Source organism: Erythrolamprus reginae, chromosome 6 (genome assembly GCF_031021105.1).
Source record: "Erythrolamprus reginae isolate rEryReg1 chromosome 6, rEryReg1.hap1, whole genome shotgun sequence".
Classification (NCBI taxonomy): domain Eukaryota; kingdom Metazoa; phylum Chordata; class Lepidosauria; order Squamata; family Dipsadidae; genus Erythrolamprus; species Erythrolamprus reginae.
In genome coordinates this window covers 36,507,494-36,529,652 of record NC_091955.1, presented here as the reverse complement: position 1 = coordinate 36,529,652, position 22,159 = coordinate 36,507,494, and the positions used below count along the sequence as shown (strand labels likewise).

Below are 22,159 nucleotides of genomic sequence, written 5' to 3'. Positions count from 1 at the left end.
GGCCACCCGGGTTTGTTTGGCTTCGGGACATGCCGGCGGCGACGTTTTAAAACAGCCGCGCGGTTGACCAACTGAGTCCCGAAGTCAAAGGCGAACTTCGGGACTCAGTTGGGAAGCCGCGCGGCTGTTTTAAAACGTCGCCGCCGGCATGTCCCGAAGCCAAACGAACCCGGGTGGCCGGGCGAGCAGCGAGCCCGCCCTTCGCCCGGCCACCCGCTGTTCGCTCGCTGCTCGCCCGGCCACCCGGGTTCGTTTGGCTTCGGGACATGCCGGCGGCGACGTTTTAAAACAGCCGCGCGGTTTACCAACTGAGTCCCGAAGTCAAAGGCGAACTTCGGGACTCAGTTGGGAAGCCGCGCGGCTGTTTTAAAACGTCGCCGCCGGCATGTCCCGAAGCCAAACGAACCCGGGTGGCCGGGCGAGCAGCGAGCCCGCCCTTCGCCCGGCCACCCGCCGTTTGCTCGCTGCTCGCCCGGCCACCCGGGTTCGTTTGGCTTCGGGACATGCCGGCAGCGACGTTTTAAAACAGCCGCGCGGTTTACCAACTGAGTCCCGAAGTCAAAGGCGAATGTGGGCGTGGGCGGCGGGGAAACCCCAATCTTCGGCTCCTCGCTGCTGGGAAGTAAAAACACCATCTGCGCATGCGCAGATGGTGTTTTTACTTCCGCAGCGCTACTTCGCGAAAACCCGCTCGTTGCGGGGGGTCCTGGAACGGAACCCTCGCAATGATCGGGGGATCACTGTATATTTATATATCTATCCTTTTTTTAAAAAAAGAATATTAGTTTTATTAGGGTCCATAGGATTTAAAATTATGAATTTGGTGGTCTGTGGGATTTAAAATTATGATCTTGGTGGTTCCTGAGGTGCAAAAGATTGAGGACCCCTGATCTAACCAATTCATATGAAATTCAAAAGGGTATGAAACAACTTTGTTCCTTGTCTCCCTTGTTGTTTATGTTTTGTTGGAAGTTTTGAACAGAGGTACAGTGGTACCTCTACTTAAGAACTTAATTCGTTCCGTGACCAGGTTCTTATGTAGAAAAGTTTGTAAGTAGTGATGGGCGAACTCAATGGTGTTCGGGTTCGGCAAGTTCGGATGAACTTCAAGCAAAGTTCGGACGAACCCGAACCCGAACGGTCCGTGGCCCCAAAGCTCTGCTCCCAGAATCCAATCGTTTTTTATTTTAACGGATTTTTTATTTTTATTTTTTTTATTTTTACAAAAAAGGAGGCCGCAGCAGCACCGCAAGCAAAAGGAGATTCTTTCACGTAAAAATATATTTTTTTATTTTTACGTGAAAGGACCTTCCTTTGCTTGCGGCGCTGCTGTGGCCTCCTTTTTTGTAAAAATAAAAAAAAAATTACATGAAAAGACCTCCCTTTGAAGGAGCTGGGGAATCCCACGAAGAGATTCCGGGGGCGGAGCTTTGACGCCACGTATACCGGCAGGTTGCTAAGGATACCAAGTTGATCACTTCCTGGATTCCATGGAATCCAGGAAGTGATTACCTTGGCGTCCTTAGCAACCTGCTGGTATACGTGACGTCAAAGCTCCGCCCCCGGAATCTCTTCATGGGATTCCCCAGCTCCTCTTGTGCCTCCCTCCCAGCTTCCCGACTGGATGACAGCTCCCTGGTGTTCGCCTTCCTGCACCACCACCGGCGCCCGGCTCCTGCTCCTCTTCTCAGCAGATGACAGCTGGGTGGTGGGTTTCGCGGTGTTCAGAATGAACGCCGAACCGAAGCACAATTTTTTAAAAAAATTCGGGTTCGGGTTCGGCCGAAACACCACAAAATTCGGTACGGACCCGAATTGTGCGGGTTCGGTTTGCCAAACACTATTTGTAAGTAGAAGCATTTTTTTCCTATAGGAATCAATGTAAAAGCAAATAATGAGTGCAAACCCATTAGGAAAGAAATAAACGCTTAGAATTTGGATGGGAGGAGGAAGAGGAGGAGGACAGTCCCTGCTGAAGGAAGAAGGTGAGATGAGGGGAATCAAAGAAATCCAAAACTTTAAGGCTTAAAAAAAAAGAGGGACTCTGAGGCGGTAAGGAGAAGCACGTGCCTCCCATACATCCAGCACAAGGCTGCCTCCCATACATTGTGCCAGAGAGAGAAACTCCTGCTCCTTTGACTGAAAGGCTACTGCTGCTGCTACCTGCTTCCTCTTCCTTCCCATGCTGAAGGGCTCCCCTCCCCTCTCACTCATTTGCTTTGTAGCCGGTGCCTTTCCTTCACTCTGGTGACTCCTCAGTTTGGCTGAAGCCAAGATGATCTGGCTGGGGCGAAGTGTCCCCTTTTGCCTTTCCACGCCCAGACGCTTTGAGAGGCAATCTCACACCGGGTATATGGGAGGCAGAACGAGAGAGTCACCACAGCGAAGTGGCTTATTCCCTCTCCAAACACCCAGAGAAAGGAAAACGCTCCGGTCACTCTGGGCTGTCAAAGCCTCCTTAAGTGCCACCGAAAGGTTCCTCTGGCAGCCCAAAAAAGCCCGAGATGGCTGGGATTAAGTGGGGAATGGCAGGAAATTGACTGGGCCTTCGTGCTGCTCTCAAATTTCCTGGGAAAGTTTTCCAGGCTTGGGTTCTTAAATAGAAAATGGTTCTTAAGAAGAGGCAAAAAAATCTTGAACACCCGGTTCTTATCTAGAAAAGTTCATAAGCAGAGGCATTCTTAGGTAGAGGTACCACTGTACTAGATAAGATTAGAAAATAACAAGCATCAAGAAGGTAGTTGAGGGCATTTGCTGATGATTTGGTTATATTCATGCAAGATCCAAAAAACAATATAGAATATTTGATGAAATTACATGAGTTTGGGGTTTTAGTGGGTTTTAAACTAAAACAACGCTTATTAAGAATATAACTTCACAGTATTATGATATATTCACTAAAGTCTGGTTTTAGGATTGAGAAAAAGGTGAAATATTTGGGAGTGATATTGAGAAACACAAATGTAAAACTATGTGCCTCCTTGGAATTATATCAAAAAGGACTTATTAAGATGGAATGAACTACATATAACACTATTGGGTAGAATTTCTGTAATTAAGATCCATGTCTTACCAAAGATGCTTTTTTTTTGTTTCACACATTATCAATACTTGTAAGCTGCCCTGAGTCCCATGGGGATTAGATGGCATAGAAGTCAAATTAATTAAACACTTGCAATTGATACTCCATTTAAACAATGGCAGATAGATATTTCTAAATTTATATGGCAAGGGGGAAAAAACAAAAATTAGATATAAATTACTGTAAGATACTAAGGAAAGAGGGGGTCTGGAGTTTTCCAGATTTGAAATGGTCAGTGTTGTGCCTATCCACAAGAAAGGCAGTAGAGAAGAAGCTGGTAACTACAGGCCAGTTAGCTTGACCAGTTATAGTTAAAATGACAGAGACTCTACTCAAAAAGAGGATAAATCAGCACCTAAAAAACAATAACTTATTGGACCCAAATCAGTATGGTTTTACTGAAGGCAAATCATGTCAGACTAATCTCATTGATTTCTTTGACAATGTCACAAAGATGTTGGATGAAGGTGGTGCTGTGGATATTGACTATCTGGACTTCAGCAAAGCCTTTGATACGGTTCCACATAAAGAGCTGATGGATAAATTAGTGAAGATTGGACTTAATCCCTGGATAGTTCAGTGGATTTGCATCTGGCTGAAGCTTAGACATCAGAGAGTTATTGTGAATGGCGAGTATTCTGAGCAGAGGCTGATTACAAGTGGTGTGCCACAAGGGTCTGTTCTGGGTCCTATTCTTTTTAATATGTTTGTGAGTGACATAGGGGAAGGTTTGGTAGGGAAGGTTTGCCTATTTGCCGATGACTCTAAAGTGTGCAATAGGGTTGATATTCCTGGAGGCGTCTGTAATATGGTAAATGATTTAGCTTTACAGTACTAGATAAATGATCAAAGCAATGGAAACTGCAGTTTAATATTTCCAAATGTAAAATAATGCACTTGGGGAAAAGGAATCCTCAATCGGAGTATTGCATTGGCAGTTCTGTGTTAGCAAAAACTTCAGAAGAGAAGGATTTAGGGGTAGTGATTTCTGGCAGTCTCAAAATGGGTGAACAGTACAGTCAGGCGGTAGGGAAAGCAAGTAGAATGCTTGGTATAACAAGCAGGAAGAGTGAGATTGTGATCCCGCTGTATAGAGCGCTGGTGAGATCACATTTGGAATACTGTGTTCAGTTCTGGAGACCTCACCTACAAAAAGATATTGATAAAATTGAACCGGTCCAAAGATGGGCTAAAAAAATGGTGGAAAGTCTTAAGCATAAAACATATCAGGAAAGACTTAATAAACTCAATCTGTATAGTCTGGAGGACAGAAGGAAAAGGGGGGACATGATTGAAACATTTAAATATGTCAAAGGGTTAAATAAGGTTCAGGAGGGAAGTATTTTTAATAGGAAAGTGAACACAAGAACAAGGGGACACAATCTGAAGTTAGTTGGGGGAAACATCAAAAGCAACATGAGAAAATATTATTTTACTGAAAGAGAAGTAGATCCTTGGAACAAACTTGCAGCAGACGTGGTTGGTAAATCCACAGTAACTGAATTTAAATATGCCTAGGATAAACATATATCCATCCTGTTGTGGTTGGCTCTGGCCCAGCTCCTGCCCCAGGGAATGTGGAGGTGGAGGCAGGGGAAACGTCAACATGTCCTACGCCTGTTTTGTTGCCGACACAGTCAGGGAGTGCAGTTTCCTCGGACAAAGAAGAAGGTCGGGTTGACTTGGAAGAGAGGGGCTTGGCACTCAGCCCAGGAAGCCAATCACCATTATCTTCGGTCAATTCGGATGACGAAGTGTTAGACTCACGCAGGCGCAGACTTATGTATCAAAGAGACCAATTGAGGAAATATTACAGGAGATAAGAGAGGCCACCTGTGTTTGGGTGGGACTATAAATAGCAGCGTGCTAGTTTGGCTGTTGTGGAAGATTATCTGATCGCAATTCTTCAGGATCGTGCCTCGCTGTGTCTGAACTTTGTTTGTGGATTTTTCACGCCTTTGACACCAAAGCAGAGTAAAGTGTGTGTGTGTTTCACTTTGTGGGAAGAAGGAGGGCTGTGACGTTTCTTCACAGCTATTAGCTAAGTACTTAAGGACTGATTAAGGGACATGTACAGCCGACAACGTTGTTTTGGGGAAGAGTTTTCTTTGCAATACAAAAAGGGTGCTTTGTTTCTTTTGAATTTTGTGATAAAGAACATTGTTTTGAATTTTCAAACGTGTGTTTGTCTGAAATTTGTACCTGTGAATTTTCAGGAGGCTTCTACCAGAGTGCCCAGCAGAACACATCCTAAGATAAAATACAAAAATAGTATAAGGGCAGACTAGATGGATCATGAGGTCTTTTTCTGCGGTCAGTCTTCTATGTTTCTATGAGATTGCATTTTTATGCTTGTTGTTTGGTCTGGCTAAAGGAGTGAGTTAACTTCCAAAAGAAGCTACTTGATCTAGAAGATCGCTAATAATAATAATAATAATAATTATTATTATTATTATTATTATTTATTAGATTTGTATGCCACCCCACTCCGAAGACTCGGGGCGGCACACAACAATAATAAAAAACAATATTATAGCGAAACAAATCTCATATTAAAAAAGAAACATATAAAACCCTATCATATTTAAAAAGCAAACAACACATACATACCAAACATAAAATATAAAGAGCCTGGGGGAAAGGTGTCTCAACTCCCCCATGTCTGGTGGTATAGGTAGGTCTTGAGTAATTTAATAAATTAAGTAATTTAACAAATCTAATAAATAAATAAATAAATAAATAAATAAATTTACGAAAGACAAGGAGGGTGGGGGCAGTTCTAATCTCCGGGGGGAGTTGATTCCAGAGGGCCAGGGCCGCCACAGAGAAGGCTCTTCCCCTGGGGCCCGCCAAACGACATTGTTTAGTCGACGGGACCTGGAGAAGGCCAACTCTGTGGGACCTTATCGGTCGCTGGGATTCGCGCGGTAGCAGGCAGTTCCGGAGGTATTTGGTCCAATTCCATGTAGGGCTTTAAAGGTCATAACCAACACCTTGAATTGTGACCAGAAACTGATCGGCAGCCAATGCAGGCCACAGAGTGCTGTAGAAACGTGGGCGAATCTGGGAAGCCCTACGATGGCTCTCGCGGCCGCGTTCTGCACGATCTGAAGTTTCCAAACACTTTTCAAAGGAAGCCCCATGTAGAGAACATTGCAGTAATCGAACCTCAGGGTGATGAGGGCATGAGCGACTGTGAGCAATGACTCCCTGTCCAAATAGGGCCGCAACTGGTGCACCAGGCGAACCTGGGCAAACACCCTCCTTGCCACAGCCGAAACATGATGTTCCAATGTCAGCTGTGGGTCGAGGAGGACGCCCAAGTTGCGAACCCTCTCTGAGGGGGTCAGTAGTTCCCCCCCCAGGGTGATGGATGGACAGATGGAATTGTCCTTGGGAGGCAAGACCCACAGCCACTCCATCTTGTCTGGGTTGAGTTTGAGTTTGTTGACTCCCATCCAGGCCCCAACAGCCTCCAGGCACCGGCACATCACTTCCACTGTTTCATTGACTGGACATGGGGTGGAGATGTACAACTGGCTATCATCGGCATATTGATGATACCTCACCCCATGCCCTTGGATGATCTCACCCAGCGGTTTCATGTAGATATTGAATAGCAGGGGGGAGAGGACCAACCCGAGACACCCCACAAGGGAGAGACCTAGAGGTCGACCTCTGACCCCCCACTAACATCGACTGCGACCGACCGGAGAGGTAGGAGTAGAACCACTGGATAACAATGCCTCCCACTCCCAGGCCCTCCAGCCGTTGCATAAGGATACCACGGTCGATGGTATCGAAAGCCGCTGAGAGGTCAAGAAGCACCAGGACAGAGGACAAGCCCCTGTCCCGGGCCCGCTAGAGATCATCCATCAACGTGACCAAAGCAGTTTCCATGCTCCAAGGACCGCTGGAGTTGGAGCGCCACCACCTTCTCAACAACCTTTCCCATAAAGTGAAGGTTGGATATTGGACGGTAGTTATTAAGCACGGCTGGGTCCAGGGAAGGCTTCTTGAGGAGGGGGCGCACAAGTGCCTCCTTATAAGGGACCGGAAAGGACCCCTTCCTCAAGGAGGCATTGACAATCTCCTGGACCCAGCTCCGTGTCACCTCTCGGCTGGCCGGAACCAACTAAGAGGGACATGGATCCAGTAGACAGGTGGCGGAACTCAGAGCTCCATTGGCCTTGTCCACTTCATCAGGTGTCACCAAGTCAAACTCCTCCCAGACAGATGGACAAAGACGTTTAGCCCCAGTCACCTCGACTGACTCATTGTCAGCCAATACTGCTATGCAATTGGAGTCGAGGTCCGCTCGCATCCGAGCGACTTTATCAGCGAAAAACAAGTTAAATTCCTCAGCACTACCCTGCAAGGGCTCCCCAACTCCCCCCGATTTAGAAGGGAGCGGGTCACCCTAAACAGAGCGGCCAGGCGGGATTCCGCCTTGAGCACCACTTTGTAGGTCTTAATAAAAGCTCTTACAAGTGTTCGATCGGATTCGGACTTACTCTTCCTCCATCGCTTCTCTAGACGTCTCTTCTGGCATTTCAACTCCTGGAGCTCCTCGTTGAACGATGGAGCTCTACGGGGTCTAGTGCCACAGAGAGGTCACAATGGCACAATTCGGTCAAGAGCCTCCGCTGCAGTCTTGTTCCAGCCCTCAGCAAGAGACTCTTGCTGAGCTGTGGACGAGTCAATCTGGTAAAACCCCAACCGCCCTCTGAAAGCCCTCAGGGTCCATCAGGTGCCTGCGGGGGAGGATTGGAGCCAGGAAATCAAGCCGCAGTAGAAAATGGTCTGACCATGACAAAGGCAATGCTTCTAAGCCCCTTAGTCTCAGACCATTACTCAATTGCTCCGAGAGGAATACCATGTTGGGGGGGTGTCCACCCTCGTGAGTCAGAGCCTGAACTACTTGAGTCAGGTCCATGGCTTTCATGGTGGCCATAACTCCTGTGCTAATCCAGAGGAACCGCCGAGTGATGGCAGATTGAAATCCCCCGGACAATGAGTCCGGGGAACTCCACCGCCAACCCGGCCACCTCTTCGAGCAGCACAGGCAGGGCTGTTGACACGCAGCTGGGAGGCAGGTACGTGAGTAACAAGCTCACCTGAACCCCTAAGTCCAACTTCACAAGGAGTGACTCACAACCCGCAATCTCAGGGGCAACGAGTCTACGCAGGCGAAGGTTCTCCTTGGCTACAATAGCCACTCCTCCCCCCCTTCCCTGGGGTCGAGGCTGATGCCATATCTGAAACCTGGCTGAGCATATTTCCGAGAGAGAAACTCCTCCCTCTGGGCCCAGCCAGGTTTCAATCACGAATGTCAAATCTGCCTCCTCATCCAGGATCAGATCCCGGATGACGAGAGCTTTGTTTACCACCGATCTGGCATTGAGCAGCAGCAGCTTGAGCCCAGGGCCCGGATTGCACTCATCACCAGGACCCTGGGTTGAGCTCATGGGGCCGGAACAAGGGATCGCTTTTAGGCAGCGATCTCTTTTTCCTCCAGAACGGCTCGCCCCGTGACTCCCGTCATATCTACCTCTCCCCAGCACGACCAGAATATTCTGGCCCTCTGTCACCCTGGAGATAGATATCCCCATCCCTTCTTTCTCTCTACCGCCAGGTAGGCTGAATTCTACATTCATACTATCTTCATTATTCCCATACATACCATCCCACTCAGCCCACTCATTCATATCATAAAAATTACACCACCCACTCCAATCATCCATCATTAAAAAACCCCATAAATTAGTAAAAAATTAAATTCTAGAAAAATTAATAGCAACCCTTAATAATTAATACTAACAATATCAAAAAAACCCTTAGTTCCTTAAAATAGAGTAAATATAAAATGTAAAATACTAAATGTAAGTACAATAAAGTACAATGTCCATAAGAACAACTGGATCGCCAGTTCACATACAAGGGGGCAATAGATTCTTCTGGGGGTGTAAGGAAGAGAGAGTCCACCCTTATAGGAGTCCATAGAGGGGGGGGTCATGGATGATATGAATAAGTTCTAATGAAGCATGAGTAAGGGTCTCTATCCCAGATCTTCTTATGATAGAGTCTATGGAAACTTCTAGAAGTCCTCCCTCACCAGTTAAAGTGCCGGCTGCAATAAATGTAAACAACATCATCCAGGCAAGGTAGTCCACATAGAAAGGTCTCTACAGCAATTGGGATTCCGCAAACCAAAAGAGAGCAATAGTTAGAGAATAGTGGAAGGGCTCACTCACTTGGTCTCTCTCCTTGGTATGATCTTGCCAGAAATGACAAATTGTTTTAAGTCCAAGGAGCCAAGGTGCAGACAGATCTGCTTCTTGGTGTTATAGCGGTCCCAACAAGATCTCCAACCATTCCGGCCGCTTCTCTGATGAGAATCACGCTGTTCCCGACGCCCAGAAAAATTCCCCGGCATCTCCAGGCTCCCAGAGTAATTTCTGCCAGTTGCTGCTAGTCTGATTGTTCTCTGTAGCAAAAAACACTTCACATGGCCATGGGATTTAAACTCCGGTCGCCCTCTCTGTTCAGATCTTAATTCGAATGTGCTGTTAATTACTGTTAGTTTTATACATTTGCCACCTCCCGTTCGCTCTCACTCTCTCACAGCTTCTCTCACAACTGGTGTTTCTGGAAACTCCGGTCTCACTCTCCTCAGCTCTCGTAAATGCCGGTCGCCATCTTTCCTCCCCCTCAGATCTCAGATCTCCAACACCGTCCTCCCGTTTAGCTCTCATCGCCTGTTTTCAGGTCTTGAAATAGATTAGAAAATGGTGTAATGCCAAGGACACAAAGCAGGCTTAAATTACGTTAATTAAGTTGTCAATTCTGCTGTTTGATGGAAAAAACCATAGTTCTCGGTAGCGGAGCTCTCCTCTCCTCCTGCTGCTTCCACACCCTGGAAGTTGTCAAATGATTATTTGGAAAGCACAGTCATTTATGGGATGACAAGATTAAAGTAAATATTGATTTTAGTAATCACTTTGTTAGACACCATTCTAAAAGTTTGGAATAAATATGAAACAATGTATTTTTATGAAGATTCCTCTTTGGACATTCCCCAGGAAGTTTTTTTCAGAAAAGAAACAGTGGTGAAGCCTGGTGGACTGGTGGACTTATGGTCAAATAATATATTTTAATATTGGTGATCCTATCCTCAAGTCTAAGGAAGAGTTAGAATCAGAAGGACATGTCTGCCATTGGTTTATATCAGGGGTCTCCAACTGCCGGTCCGCGGACCGGGACCGGGCCGTTGGGGGTTTTCAGCCGGTCCGCGGCGCCAGGGCCCCCTCGGCCTTTCCGCGGACAAAGGCTTTTCTTATTTTGAATACGTATTCCGAGTGGGCTAGCAGGGAGATAGGGAGCGCGCGCAAAACCGCCCGTGCGCCCCCGACATTGAATATCACCTTCCGCCGGCCCCGCCTCTCATGCAAACCCCCTTGCTGAGAGCCCGGGGCGAAAGTCCTCTCGGCAAATGTGAGGCGGGCAGGGCGTGCGCGCGTCACCGCTGAGAAGAACGGAGAGAGAACGAGAGTGAGTGAAAGCAACAGACAGCAAGATAGAGAGAAAGTGAGAAAGAGAGAGTGAGAGAAAGGGGGGGGGAGAGAAAGAGATAGCAAGAGAGAGAGAACAAGAGAGAGAAAGAGCGTGAGAAACAAAACAAGATAGAAAGAGTGAGAGAGAGAGAAAGCAAAAGAGACAGAAAGAAAACAAGAGAGAGAAAGTGAGAAGAAGAGAGAGAAAGAGGGGGAGAGAGAGAGAAAGAGAGGGGGGGAGAGAGAGAAAGAGAGGGAGAAAGAGAGGGAAAGGGGGGAGAGATAGCAAGAGAGGGAGAGAGAAAGAGAGAGGGAAAGGGGGAGAGAGGGGGGAGAGAAAGAGGAGATAAAGGAAGAGGAGAGAGAGAAAGGAAGAGAAAGAAAGAAAGAGGGATAGAAAGAGAGAGAGAGTGAGAGATGCTCAGTGAGCCTTTCTTTGAAGTTGCCTTTCTTTCTTTCTTTCTTTCTCTTTCTTTCTTTCTTGCTCTTTTTCTTTCTCTCTTTTACCTTTCCTTCCTCTATTTCTTTTCTTTCTCCTTCCTACCTTCTTCCCTCCCTCCCTCCAGTCCTTCCTCTCTTACTCTCCCCTTTCATAAGTTTCCTTGCTTCCTTCCTCTGTTCCTGTACCTTCCCTCTTTCCTTCTTCCTTCCTTCCTTCCTTTCCTCCCTTCCTTTCCTCCCTCCATTTCTTGCTTTCCTTTTCCTTCCTCCCTTCTTTCCTCCCTCATTCCCTTCTTTCACTCCTTCCTCTCTTACTCTCCCCTTTCACACCTTTCTTTGCTTCTTTGCACCCTTCTTCTGTTCCTGTACCTTCCCTCTTTCCTTCCTTCCTTCCCACCCTCCGTCCATTCATTCACCCATTCCTCTCTTGATCGCCCCTTTTACCGCGCCGCTGACAGCTAGCTCCCCCCCCCCACCGGGCCATGGAAAACTGGTCTAGCTGAAAGCCGGTCCCTGGTGCAAAAAAGGTTGGGGACCTCTGGTTTATATATTTACAATTGAAAGAAAAATTTAAATGAGATTTTAAAAGTTATGGGTTTGACTTTGTTAAAAATGAATTGGAAATCCTACTGGGTGGTAGTGATGAATATATTATTGCTAGAGTAAATTGTTATTGAATTTGAATAATAAATATGTAAAGCATTGCATGATTCAGAGGGCAAGGAATTTTGGATATAATGTAATGCTTGAACAATGGGAAAATATGTGTACGAAAGGTTTAAAATTTACAATAAATTATAATTTAAAAGAAAATTTGTATAAGATATGGTATTTTATACCATGCAAGTTATCAAGAATGTACCTGTATAATGGTATTTCAAATGAATGATGAAAATTCAAATGTGAAGCAGGGACTTTATATCTATAGTGGACATGTGATAAAACAAAGAAATATTGGAGTAGGATTCATATTCTAATACAGAAAATTCTTAAAGTGAATATAAAGATAAAACCAGAAACATTTCTTTTGGGTTTAATGGAAAAAGATTTGGGAAAAAAATGAAATTTTTATGTTATATATGTTCACAGAATTCAATCAGCATTGATATCAATACTTTGTAGGATATGATTAAAAATAAATACCCTGTTTCCCTGAAGATAAGACCCAACTTGAAAATAAGCTCTAGCATGATTTTTCAGGATGCTTGTAGTATAAGCCCTACCCAAAAATAAGCCCCGGTTAAGATTGTCAGCCAGATGGAAATATTTAGTATTGTATTTCCCTAACCATAAGACCTAACCAGAAAATAAGCCCTGATGCATCTTTTGGAGCAAAAATTAAGGGCTGGTCTTATTTTCAGGGAAACATGGGTAACAACAAATTCAAGGAAAATAGTTAACACCTTAGGAAAATAAACTTACGCTACCTTAGGACATTTAGGATTTCTTGCTGTTTCAAACATAACATCGGATCCCATTCGTTCCCTACAAAAAACAAATAAATTGCTACGGTTACAATTTTAGAGTTTGCGCTGTCTGTCCTTCCTCTTAGGAACTACAGCTCTCAATTAGATATGGAGCATGTTTTTGCATTCATTTCTCTAGTTTGATTAAAATCAATGTATCAAAGTATGTGCTAAAAGTGAAAATTAGCTTGGATATACAGTATATCTGTTTATACAGTATATCTGTAATATCTCCATCACTGATTGTAATAATTTTCATGGATAATTTCTCTTTTAAAAAAAATATTAGAAAAGAGTAGTTTTATATACAAATATAAGTAGCACAAAAGATATACACACATCTTTAAAAACAAGAGAGGTGACCTTACTCTCTCTTTCCTTAAATATTTTCAATTATACATTTCTAAATTGTTTGCAGATTTTCATTTCGGCATCATACATGCTTATACAATTTAATTCTATTTCTTATAGTGGTGGTAATAATAGGTTAAATTTATAATAAAGATTTAATTATTAGTAGCAGATAAAAATCATTCTAAATCAGATAAATATATCTTACCTAACCTTGGAATATCTAATAAGTGACTTAGCCTTACCTATCTATATTCTAGCATATCTAAAAAAGCTTTTTGTCTTCATTCTCATAAGATCTCCTCAATGTGATGTGTTTAAGGTAGTTATTTTCCTTCTTGTTCTTTTTTACAACCAATTGTACCATTTATCTCAAATTTTGTAGAAGACCGAGTATTCTTTCTTTTATACGCATAAGTAGTCTATTCATTTCTGCCAATTCCATTATTGTTTTTTAAGCTGTACATTAGTGGGCATGGAATCTTTTTTCCAATTTTGGGCGTAACAAATTCTTGCAGCTGTAATCAAATGTATAATTAAATATCTATCATCTTTTTAAATTTTTGAGTCGACCATAAAAATATTTCTGGTTCTAGTTTTATATTTATTTTATTTATTTATTCACATTTTTTATGCCGCCCTTCTCCTTAGACTCAGGGCGGCTTACAACCTGTTAGCAATAGCACTTTTTAGCAGAGCCAGCCTATTGCCCCCACAATCCGGGTCCTCATTTTACCCACCTCGGAAGGATGGAAGGCTGAGTCAACCTTGAGCCGGTGATGAGATTTGAACCGCTGACCTGCAGATCTACAGACAGCTTTAGTGGCCTGCAGTACTGCACTCTACCTGCTGCGCCACCTCGGCTCAATATCAATTTGTGTAATATCTTTTGTCCAAGTCCAATTTTTTCCCCAATAGATTCTGGCCTCTGCACATGTCCACCACACGTGGAAGTAAGTTCCTAGCTCACTTTTACACTTCCAGCATTTAGGAGAAATCCCTGGGTAGATTTTGGCTAATCTTACTTGGGTAAGGTGCCAACGGTAGAAAATTTTGTAGACTTTCTTTGTAGGCTGAGGAAATTGTTAGTTTTAGATTGTGGTTCCATAAGTTTTCCCAATCATCCAAGTTGATTGAGTGACCTATGTTTTGAGCCCAAGCGACCATAACTTCCTTTACCCTCTCTTCAGTGAAGGGCTACCAAAGGTTTTACTACCACACTTGGGCGTGGCTTATGCAGGACACCCTGCATTTTCTTTCAACATCTTTCAGTGCAAATTGGGTGCTCTGGGATAGAGCTTCATTTTCGCTACCCCACTGCCTCCTCCCCCTCATCTGGGCAGTAGCCCACCCCTGTCTCTCTTCCTCCAATTTATTTTTAAGCATATAGTTATACAATCACAAAATTGAGTTTTCCTCCGGGCCTGTTAAGATTTTATCTATTTCTTGATCCTTCAATTGGAAATCAAATTTTGCCAAGTCAGTTTTATACTTATTTTGCAGTTGAAAATATGGCCACCAATCAATACTTAGTCCCTCTTCCACTAATCCTGCCCTTGATTTTAGTTCATTTTGTTCATTGAGTAATTTTTAATAGGTAATTGTGTTATTTAAACAAAATAAATTGGGATGCATTACTGCTTCCAAGGGTGAAAGCCATTTAGGGATCTGAACATAGAATTTTTTTCCTAACTTCCAATCAGTTTTTAATTAAAATTCCTATAATGTAATGGTTACTAAAATATTTATGTATTTTATCTTCATCGCTCCTTAGATATTTATGCCACCTGTACTGTAAATCATAACCTTCAATAATTAGTCTCTTGTTTGATAATAACACCCATTCTTTTAACCATGAAGAGGTTGCAGCTTGGTGATATAATTTCCAATTGGATACGCCCCTACCTCCCTGACATTTTGCGTCTTGCATAAGTATACACTTAATTCTGGCTTTTATTCCCTTTTCAAATAAATTTTCTAACTGATAATTGGATAATTTCTATTGCTCTAGTTCTATTAATTTTAATACCAGAATTTTGATTTTTTTTAAAAAGAACTTGTGCCTTTGGAATTTAGAATCAGTTCAATAAAAGTATTCTTATTACTATATATTACCATTCTTGCTTTTTTAAATAGAAATAATAACCCATTAGAGTATTTTCCATATTACCAGCTTTTCTTGACAGATTATTTAAAAACAGTAAATTTAAAAGTAATGACAATCTTAACTTTTCAAAAATAGAAGTTAAGACATATATTTAAGGGGGGAAAACAGAATCCACAAACACTGGCTGGCACAAACAGCACCAGTTCAATTGGAGCAACACAAAAATCATCAGCCCCACTACCACCCACCATGCTTGTGAGTTCACTGAAGCCTGACATGCTATAAATAATTTCATCAACAGACATATTGACCTATAACCAGCCTACGAGTCCTTCAGAATCCAAATCAACCCCACAACTAACCAAAGACCAACCCCTGCAAAGGCCCTCAACCAGCATTTCACCTCCCAATGATCTCACTTGATGTAATCTCCCCATCACAAGTCTCCCAACTGATGACACATACCTGAGCCATCACAAGACCCATTACAAGATTCTCACATGACACACTCATACCTCTCTCATCACAAGACCAATCGCAGGACATTCACTTGACCCATCACAAGACTTACTAACCACACAAAGCCCTTATAAACAGAAGAACACCAACACTGGCATCTTCTGTTGAAGATGTTACTTAGCTTAGTAATGAAACATTTGGAAACCAACCCACAAGCACGAAGAATTCACCTTCAGAAAGCAGAGCTGTCAAATTCATTTGCATAAACTGCTCTGGATAGCAACATGGGCAGTAAATAAATTTAATAAATGAATAATCATATAGTTTGCTAGAGTTGAATCAACAAAACTATTTGATTTAAATCTCTATAATATTAACCTTGGATAGAGGTTTTCTGTGTTTAAATCAAGGAGATATTATATGTGGACTAAATGATGAAAGGACAAAGGATGATGTATAAAGCATTGCCTCTTAGATTATATTCTAGCAGAAGATAATTGGGAATTGTAGGCAGAAAGCTATGAAGCTCACGAGGTCTAATCCATTGTTCCCTCTAACCTGCGCTATGCGCTATAGCGCAGGAGATTTCAAAGCTCCGGGCAGGTGTTTGCAACTCCCGTGCAGAGCTCTGACCAATTGGCAATTGGAACGGGAAAAAAGAGAGCCAATTGCAGGCCCGCTTTCCTTCCTGCCCCTTTAACTGCGGCAGCGGAGGTAAGTAAGCCCCTTACCCTCTGCCTCCACCGTAGCCCTCCCACCGCCACCCCGCCGTGACCCTCCCGCCATTGACCCGCCACCCAGGCCCAGTTGCTGGCCTGCCATAGCCCTACTGCCGCCCAGGCCTAGCCGCGGGCCATCACGGCCCTCCTGCTGCCGTTCTGCCGCCCAGGCCCAACCACCAGCTTGCCCGCCACCCAGGCCCAACTGTCAGTCTGCCCGCCACCCAGGTCCGGCCGTCGGCCTGCCACAGGTCTCCCATCATTGGCCCGCCACCTAGGCCCTGCCGCCGGCCTGCTGTGGTCCTACCGCCGCCCAGGCCCAGCCGCTAGCCTGGTGTGGCCCTGCCATGGCTCAGGCCCAGCCGCCGGTCTGCTGCGGCCTGCCCGCCACCCAGGTCCAGCTGTTGGCCTGCCATGGCCCTGCCACTGCCCAGGCCCAGCCACCAGCCATCCGCGGCTCTCCCATCGCCAGCTCACCACCTAGGCCCAGCCGCCAGCCTGCCACAGCCCTACCGCCACCCTGGCCCAGCCGCTGGGCCCGCCGCAACCCTCATTCTGCCAGGCTGCTGCCCAGGCCCAGCTGCCGGCCTGCCATGGCCCTCCCATCGCCTAGGACCAGCCACCAACCTGCCGTGGCCCTATCGCCGCCCAGGCCCAGCTCCCAGGCCGCTGTGGCCCTCCTCTTGCCGGGCCGCCACCCAGGCCCAGCCGCCAGCCTCCTGTCACACTGCCACCACTCACCCGTGGCTCTCCCGTCGCCGGCCCACCACCTAGGCCCAGCTACTGGCCTGCCGCGGCCCTATCACCTCCCTGGCCCAGCCACAGGGCCACCACAGCCCTTATTTTGCCAGGCTGCTGCCCAGGCCCAGCCGCTGCCTAGCTGCGGCCTGCCTGCCGCCCAGGCCCAGCCACCAACCTGCTGCGGCTCTCCCACCACCCAGGCCCAGCTGCTGTCCCACCCGCTACCCCCTTACTGCATGCTGCTGCCGGGTCCATAATCGTGGGGGGGGGGGGGGGGCGCCATGGAAACCGAATTTGACCACCTAGGCCCAGCCGCTGGCCTGCTGTGGCCCTCCCATCGCCCAGGCCCAGCCCCTTGCCATCTCTCCCTCTGCCTCTGCCATAGGGAGAGATGGGGAGAGAAAGAAAGGAAAGAAAGAGAAAGAGAGAGGGGGAGAAAGAGAGAGAGAGAGAAAGAGAGGGAGAGAAAAAGAGAGGGGAAGAGATAGAAACGAAAGAGAAAGAGGGAGGGAGAAAAAGAGAGAGGAGAGAAAGAAAGAGGAAGAGAGAGAAAGATAGGGGAAGAGATAGAAAGGAAAGAGAGAGAAAAAGGGAGAGAAAGATAAGAAAGAAAGAGGGAGAGGGAGAGAAAGAGAGGGAGAGAGAAAGAGAGGGGGAGAGTAAGAAAGGAAAGAGATCAAGAGGGAGGTAGAGAAAGAGAAAGAGAAAGAAAAGAGAGGGGGAGAGATAGATTGACCTTGGCAAAGATGGAGTGGACAAAGACAAAGATGGAATGGTCATCATCAATGTGATAGACAGACGTGAGAAAGGCAAGCCAGACTTTTTTGACTTATAATTAAATACATTTATGAATATTTTGGATGTTGATAATTAATGTTTTTGATCTGAGACTGACAGACTAAATTTAAAATTCTCAAATACATCTTGGTATTTCTAGAGGGAAAGATTTATAATTTGCAATGGATGTTGTAAGAGGCTAATCTTAGGAAGTTTGGGAAGTTGAATGATTACTGTGTATTTGAAAACATACTACTGAAAATATAGAATTATGGATGTCAGAACTCGTACATGCGTGATAGGGCGCGCTCACACTTCATTCATTCATTCATTCATTCATTCATTCATTCATTCATTCATTTTGACTTCTATGCTGCCCAGTCCCAAAGGGACTGCCGCTCAGACACTATAGTTTTCCGCCCACACCGAAAAAAAATTAGAGGGAACATTGGATCTCATGACCACTTTCTCTCTAGCCTGTGCGGAACACAGGTTTAGTAACAGCATATTAGTGTATTGATGTAATTCAATTTATTTATTTATTTATTTTATTTATTTATTATTTAGATTTGTATGCCGCCCCTCTCCGCAGACTTGTAAAGTTAGCAAATCTGCTTAAAAACAGGACTAATGCATTCTTTTGTTCCTATGTTAATTAAGTGTCTGCCTGTCATAATTATTTCTACATTGTGCCAACTTATACTAAAAAAAATCTAAACCATAAAATGGATTTTGTGATAACAGAAGAAAACCATAAGAAAAAGCCCTCCACACCAAAGGTATATGATACAGTTGCTTGGGTTATAACAAAGAGGCCCACATCTGATTAAAAAAAACTATCTTCTTTTAGTTCTTTTAGCTCTAATATAACAGAGAAAGAGTTATGTTTTATGTTTTGGATTATACTGAAGGAAATATGATTGGCAAATAATTTCATATTAACTTACTTAAGCATTTTCTCCCATATTTCACTGTCATAAAATGCATGGTTCCATCCCATTTTAACTGTTCCAACAATGACATTTTGCTTAAAGACATCTGTTCCTAATTTCCGGTAAAGTTCTTCACATTCATCCAGAGGTATATGGAATAATCCCAACATAAATGCTAATATAGCACCTGCAAATAAATATTTATAAATTTCAATAACAATTGAAATGACTATCATCTTATGCAAAGATTGGCAACTTAAGATTCCAATCCACATAAAGCATGCCCGAATCTCCTTTCTGTGGCCTTTACAGATTCTTCCATCTACCACTGCTAAAAAAAATAAAAAATAAAAAAATACTACCATGGATTCCCATGAGTCTAAGATAGGAAATTAATGAGGATTATGCTATAATGTAGTTTCAAAAGGAAGAGCTCAGAAAAATCCTGATTCTGCCTACAAGCTTGACATGGCTCCAACTAATATGCAATAATTGTTGCTTCTACTGCAGTAGCTATTCTGAATAAAAATATTAGATATAACTCTCAGCCAGCAAAGTTATCCTAATTATTCTTTATAGCAATATTCTGGTACTTGAGAGTTGTAATCCAAGACATATGAAAGATCAGAGTTTATGACGCTTGATAACATTATACAGTACAGTGATCCCCCGGTTATTGCGTCCCCGACCATTGCGAACAGGGTAATTCGCGATTTTTCAACCCGGAAGTCAAAATACCATCTACGCATGCGTGCCAGGCACGCATGCGTAGATGGCAGCGGCTTCCCTGGGTCTTCCCCCTCTTGCTGGCGTCAGCGAGGAGTTTCCCCACCGCCCACGCAAACTCCTCGCTGCCGCTCGCCCGCCCTTCGCCTGCCCACGCCGTTCGCTCCCCCCTCTTGCTGGCGGGAGGGCGAGAAGCCCTCCCCAGCACCCGCTCGCCCGCCCTTCGCCGCTCGCCCGCCCTTCGCCCTGGCGGAGAAATTCCAGCCCCCACCTGGTCCCGCCCGATCCTCCTCCCTGAGGCAGCTCGCCCTCCCATGGCCGCTTCCTCCACCCTCCATTGCAAGCCCTCGCCACCGCAGCCAACGCGCGCTGCGATCTTCAAGCCCGGCTCCTTTCGGCCCAGCATCCCGGGCCAAGCAGCTGCCTTCCGTGACTGAGCCTGGCTGGCCCGGAAGATCGTAGCGCGCGTTGGCTGCAGCGGCGAGCGAAGCCAAGCCGGCAGCAATGTCGCCGCCGGTGCAGCCAACGCACGCTACGATCTTCCGGGCGAGCCAGGCTCAGTGACGGAAGGCAGCCGCTTGGGCCGAGAGGAGCCGGCCTTGATCCGCCAACGCGCGCTACGATCTTCCGGGCCAGCCAGGCTCAGCGGATCAAGGCCGGCTCCTCTCGGCCCAAGCGGCTGCCTTCCGTCACTGAGCCTGGCTCGCCCGGAAGATCGTAGCGCGCGTTGGCTGCAGCGGCGAGCGATGTCGCCGCCGGTGCAGCCAACGCGCGCTACGATCTTCCGGGCGAGCCAGGCTCAGTGACGGAAGGCAGCCGCTTGGGCCGAGAGGAGCCGGCCTTGATCTGCCAATGCGCGCTACGATCTTCCGGGCCAGCCAGGCTCAGCGGATCAAGGCCGGCTCCTCTCGGCCCAAGCGGCTGCCTTCCGTCACTGAGCCTGGCTCGCCCGGAAGATCGTAGCGCGCGTTGGCTGCAGCGGCGAGCGAAGCCAAGCCGGCAGCAATGTCGCCGCCGGTGCAGCCAACGCGTGCTACGATCTTCTGGGCCAGCCAGGCTCAGCGGATCAAGGCAGCCGCTTGGGCCGAGAGGAGCCGGCCTTGATCCGCTGAGCCTTCACATTCCTCCAAGTCATTTCGCCGCTCATGTCCTGGCTAAACCGGGCAGCAGGAGACAGACTTTGAGTTTTGGCTGCGGGGCGAGGGAGTTAGGAAAGTCCTACTTCTCCCCCCGCAGCCAAAACTCAAAGCCTGTCTCCTGCTGCCCGGTTTAGCCAGGACACGAGCGGCGAAATGACTTGGAGGAATGTGAAGCTGAAACCGGCCGGTTTCAGCTTCACATTCCTCCAAGTCATTTCGGCGCTCGTGTCCTGGCTAAACCGGGCAGCAGGAGACAGGCGGTGGGCTGGGAGCCGCAGGCGAAAGGAGCTCGGGCATTGTTCTCCGGACCCCGCCCGCAGCCTGGAGAGGGAAAGGGCCGCCGCGGGGCTGAGCGGGCGGGGTCCGGAGAACAATGCCTGGCGCCACGCTCCGATGCCCGAGCTCCTTTCGCCTGCGGCTCCCAGCAGCACTTTGAATCCAGCAGCTTCTGCTGGATACGGGCGGTGGGTGGGACGAGCGGCGCGGAAGCCAGGGGCTGTGGCAGCTCGCCCCCCCATCGCCCGTATCCAGCAGAAGCGGCGGGATTCAAAGGGATTCAAGGCTAACTTCTGCGCTTGGCTTGAGGACTCAGCTCGGAAGCTGCACGGGTGTTTTAAAAGGTCTCCGCCGGCATGGGGGGCTTCCTACCACCTCCCGAACCCCCAACTCGGGTTTGGGGGGGTGCTAAGAAGCCCCCCATGCCGGCGGAGACCTTTTAAAACACCCGTGCAGCTTCCGAGCTGAGTCCTCAATCTTTGGCTCCTCGCTAGCGCTGCGGAAGTAAAAACACCATCTGCACATGCGCAGATGGTGTTTGTACTTCCGCAGCGCTACTTCGCGAAAACCCGCTCGTTGCGGGGGTTCCTGGAACGGAACCCTCGCAACGAGCGGGGGATCACTGTATAGCAATTTGTGAATAGCAATAGCATTTAGACTTATATACCGCTTCACAGTGATTTACAGCCAGTGATGGGTTACCAAAATTTTTACTACCATACTGTGGGCGTGGCTTATGCATTTTGTTTCAACATCTTTCAGTGCAAATTGGGTGCTCTGGGGTGGAACACCAAATTTTGCTGTTACAGGACTGTGTTCCTGACCGTTCGTAGGAGCCCATCACTGTTTACAGCCCTCTCTAAGCAGTTTGCAGAGAGTAAGCATATTGCCCCCAAACAATCTGGGTCCTTATAATAACATTAGACTTTGTCAATGGTGTTGACATGCATTTTTAATCCTTAAAATGTTTCTACTGTTTCAATATTTTTTAAATTGTAAGTCAACTAGTCATTGATTGAGAGGGGTGGCTATAGAAACTGAATAAATATTATCTGTTGTGAAGATTTGCAGATCTCACTGAAGGCATCTTTGTGAAAAACCAACAAATGATAATTGAAGTTCATGTATAGTTCCACCTAGTGTTTTAAGGCCATAGTGTGAAACCTGAAACAGCACATACCAGCTCTATTCTGCACTATCTGTGATACATTATTACTACAAAGTATATTAAATCAATCAGCTAATCTATTTTGCTGTCTTGAACAACAAAATAGGACAGAAATATAATATCTGTAGACAAACACTTAATCCTGCCTTCTTGCATATAATTTGGAGCAGAACTTTGTCAGGTGTGAGAAATTAGCTGCTCGTGTTTTATACAAGGATCACC

At 46.1% G+C, this 22,159-nt stretch overlaps 1 protein-coding gene across 9 annotated transcripts in view; it reads right to left on the bottom strand.

The window, feature by feature from the left end:
• PNPLA8 (patatin like phospholipase domain containing 8) overlaps positions 1–22,159 on the bottom strand; it is an 87,330-nt gene that overhangs the window by 47,691 nt on the left and 17,480 nt on the right. For all 9 annotated transcript variants that reach the window (XM_070755530.1, XM_070755524.1, XM_070755523.1 and 6 more), the window contains 2 exons: positions 18,644–18,815; positions 12,504–12,561 (listed from right to left, as the gene is read on the bottom strand). In XM_070755530.1, coding sequence (XP_070611631.1) covers positions 12,504–12,561; positions 18,644–18,815 — 230 coding nt within the window. The remainder of the gene's footprint in view (positions 1–12,503; positions 12,562–18,643; positions 18,816–22,159) is intronic.